This window comes from Syngnathus typhle, unplaced genomic scaffold, assembly GCF_033458585.1.
Source record: "Syngnathus typhle isolate RoL2023-S1 ecotype Sweden unplaced genomic scaffold, RoL_Styp_1.0 HiC_scaffold_77, whole genome shotgun sequence".
NCBI classification, from domain to species: Eukaryota; Metazoa; Chordata; class Actinopteri; order Syngnathiformes; family Syngnathidae; genus Syngnathus; species Syngnathus typhle.
In genome coordinates, this window is record NW_026871983.1 from 85,001 (window position 1) to 86,342 (window position 1,342).

At 41.4% G+C, this 1,342-nt stretch overlaps 1 protein-coding gene across 4 annotated transcripts in view; it reads right to left on the reverse strand.

Moving 5' to 3' along the window:
- Positions 1–603, reverse strand: part of LOC133148343 (uncharacterized) — a 5,089-nt gene extending 4,486 nt beyond the window's left edge. For 3 of the 4 annotated variants that reach the window (XM_061271452.1, XM_061271450.1, XM_061271453.1), the window contains exon 1: positions 265–603. In XM_061271452.1, the coding sequence (XP_061127436.1) occupies positions 265–394 (130 nt within the window). In that variant the 5' untranslated portion in view covers positions 395–603. The remainder of the gene's footprint in view (positions 1–264) is intronic. The other variant, XM_061271451.1, reaches the window with a different exon arrangement.
- Positions 604–1,342: the final 739 nt, after the last annotated feature.

Here is a 1,342-nt window from a genome sequence, read left to right on the forward strand (position 1 = left end):
ATGAAGCCTTGTTTATACAACCTCTCAAGCACGCGTGAGACTTGGTAAAATGCAAAGGATAACATAGGAAACCGTTTTTTTATTAATGTTTATTTTTTAGCAAGTGGTAACGTTAGTGGTGAAGTTAACATTGCATTAAAAAAAAATCCAAACGTTCGCTGTCCAGTGCCAACCACAAAAAATGCTTAGCAAAGTTACATAAATATTCTCAGCAGATGTTTAATTCAATGTTATTGTTCCTACAAGTTTGATTTTGTAGCTTACCTCTCGTGTAAAAGTCCAACTCCGCATCCATTCCTGATTCCAGCAGCGAAATAAACGACGGTTGACCACGCCACGCACAGGAGACTATTGATTGATGCACGGGTTCACCCTGCTGAAAGCCCAGGGGCATAACACATGGGGTTACCTGGACTGAAGCCCAGGGGCCTATCAAGCAAGTTAACTCGGCCGAGATGCACTTTACATCTCTACAGAGTTGATTTGCTTAGGTTGGAATAACTCTGTTAAATAACTCCAACACTGAACACCATTTTAATCAGAATGTGTTAAAATGACACTTTGAGAGTTGAAATCAACTCTGACATGTTTAACCCTGAAATTTCAACACTCCAGTTTTTGCTGTGTGGTCATTTCTTAATGCGCAGTAATAAACTCGGCACTCTAAAGCACCCGAGAGCGTTTTTTTTTATGCCAACCTAACCAGAGTGACGGGAGCGGCACAATTCAGAAAAAGTGCTCAGCTCGCCGAGAAAATGGGATTTAAGCAATAAAATTAAAAATGCTTATTAAACATAAACCAAACGTTGGAGGTTGTCATTTCTTCATGCGCAGTGAATAACTCGGCACTCTAAAGCACCCGAGAGCGTTTTTTTCGATGCCAACCTAACCAGAGTGACGGGAGCGGCACAATTCAGAAAAAGCGCTCAGCTCGCCGAGAAAATGCGATTTAAGCAATAAAATTAAAAATGCAAATGCTTATTAAACATAAACCAAACGTTGGAGGTGGTCATTTCTTCATGCGCAGTGAATAACTCGGCACTCTAAAGCACCCGAGAGCGTTTTTTTCGATGCCAACCTAACCAGAGTGACGGGACAGGCACAATTCAGAAAAAGCGCTCAGCTCGCCGAGAAAATGCGATTTAAGCAATAAAATTAAAAATGCTTATAAAACATAAACCAAACGTTGGAGGTGGTAATTTCTTCATGCGCAGTGATAAACTCGGCACTCTAAAGCACCCGAGAGCGTTTTTTTCGATGCCAACCTAACCAGAGTGACGGGAGCGGCACAATTCAGAAAAAGTGCTCAGCTCGCCGAGAAAATGGGATTTAAGCAATAAAA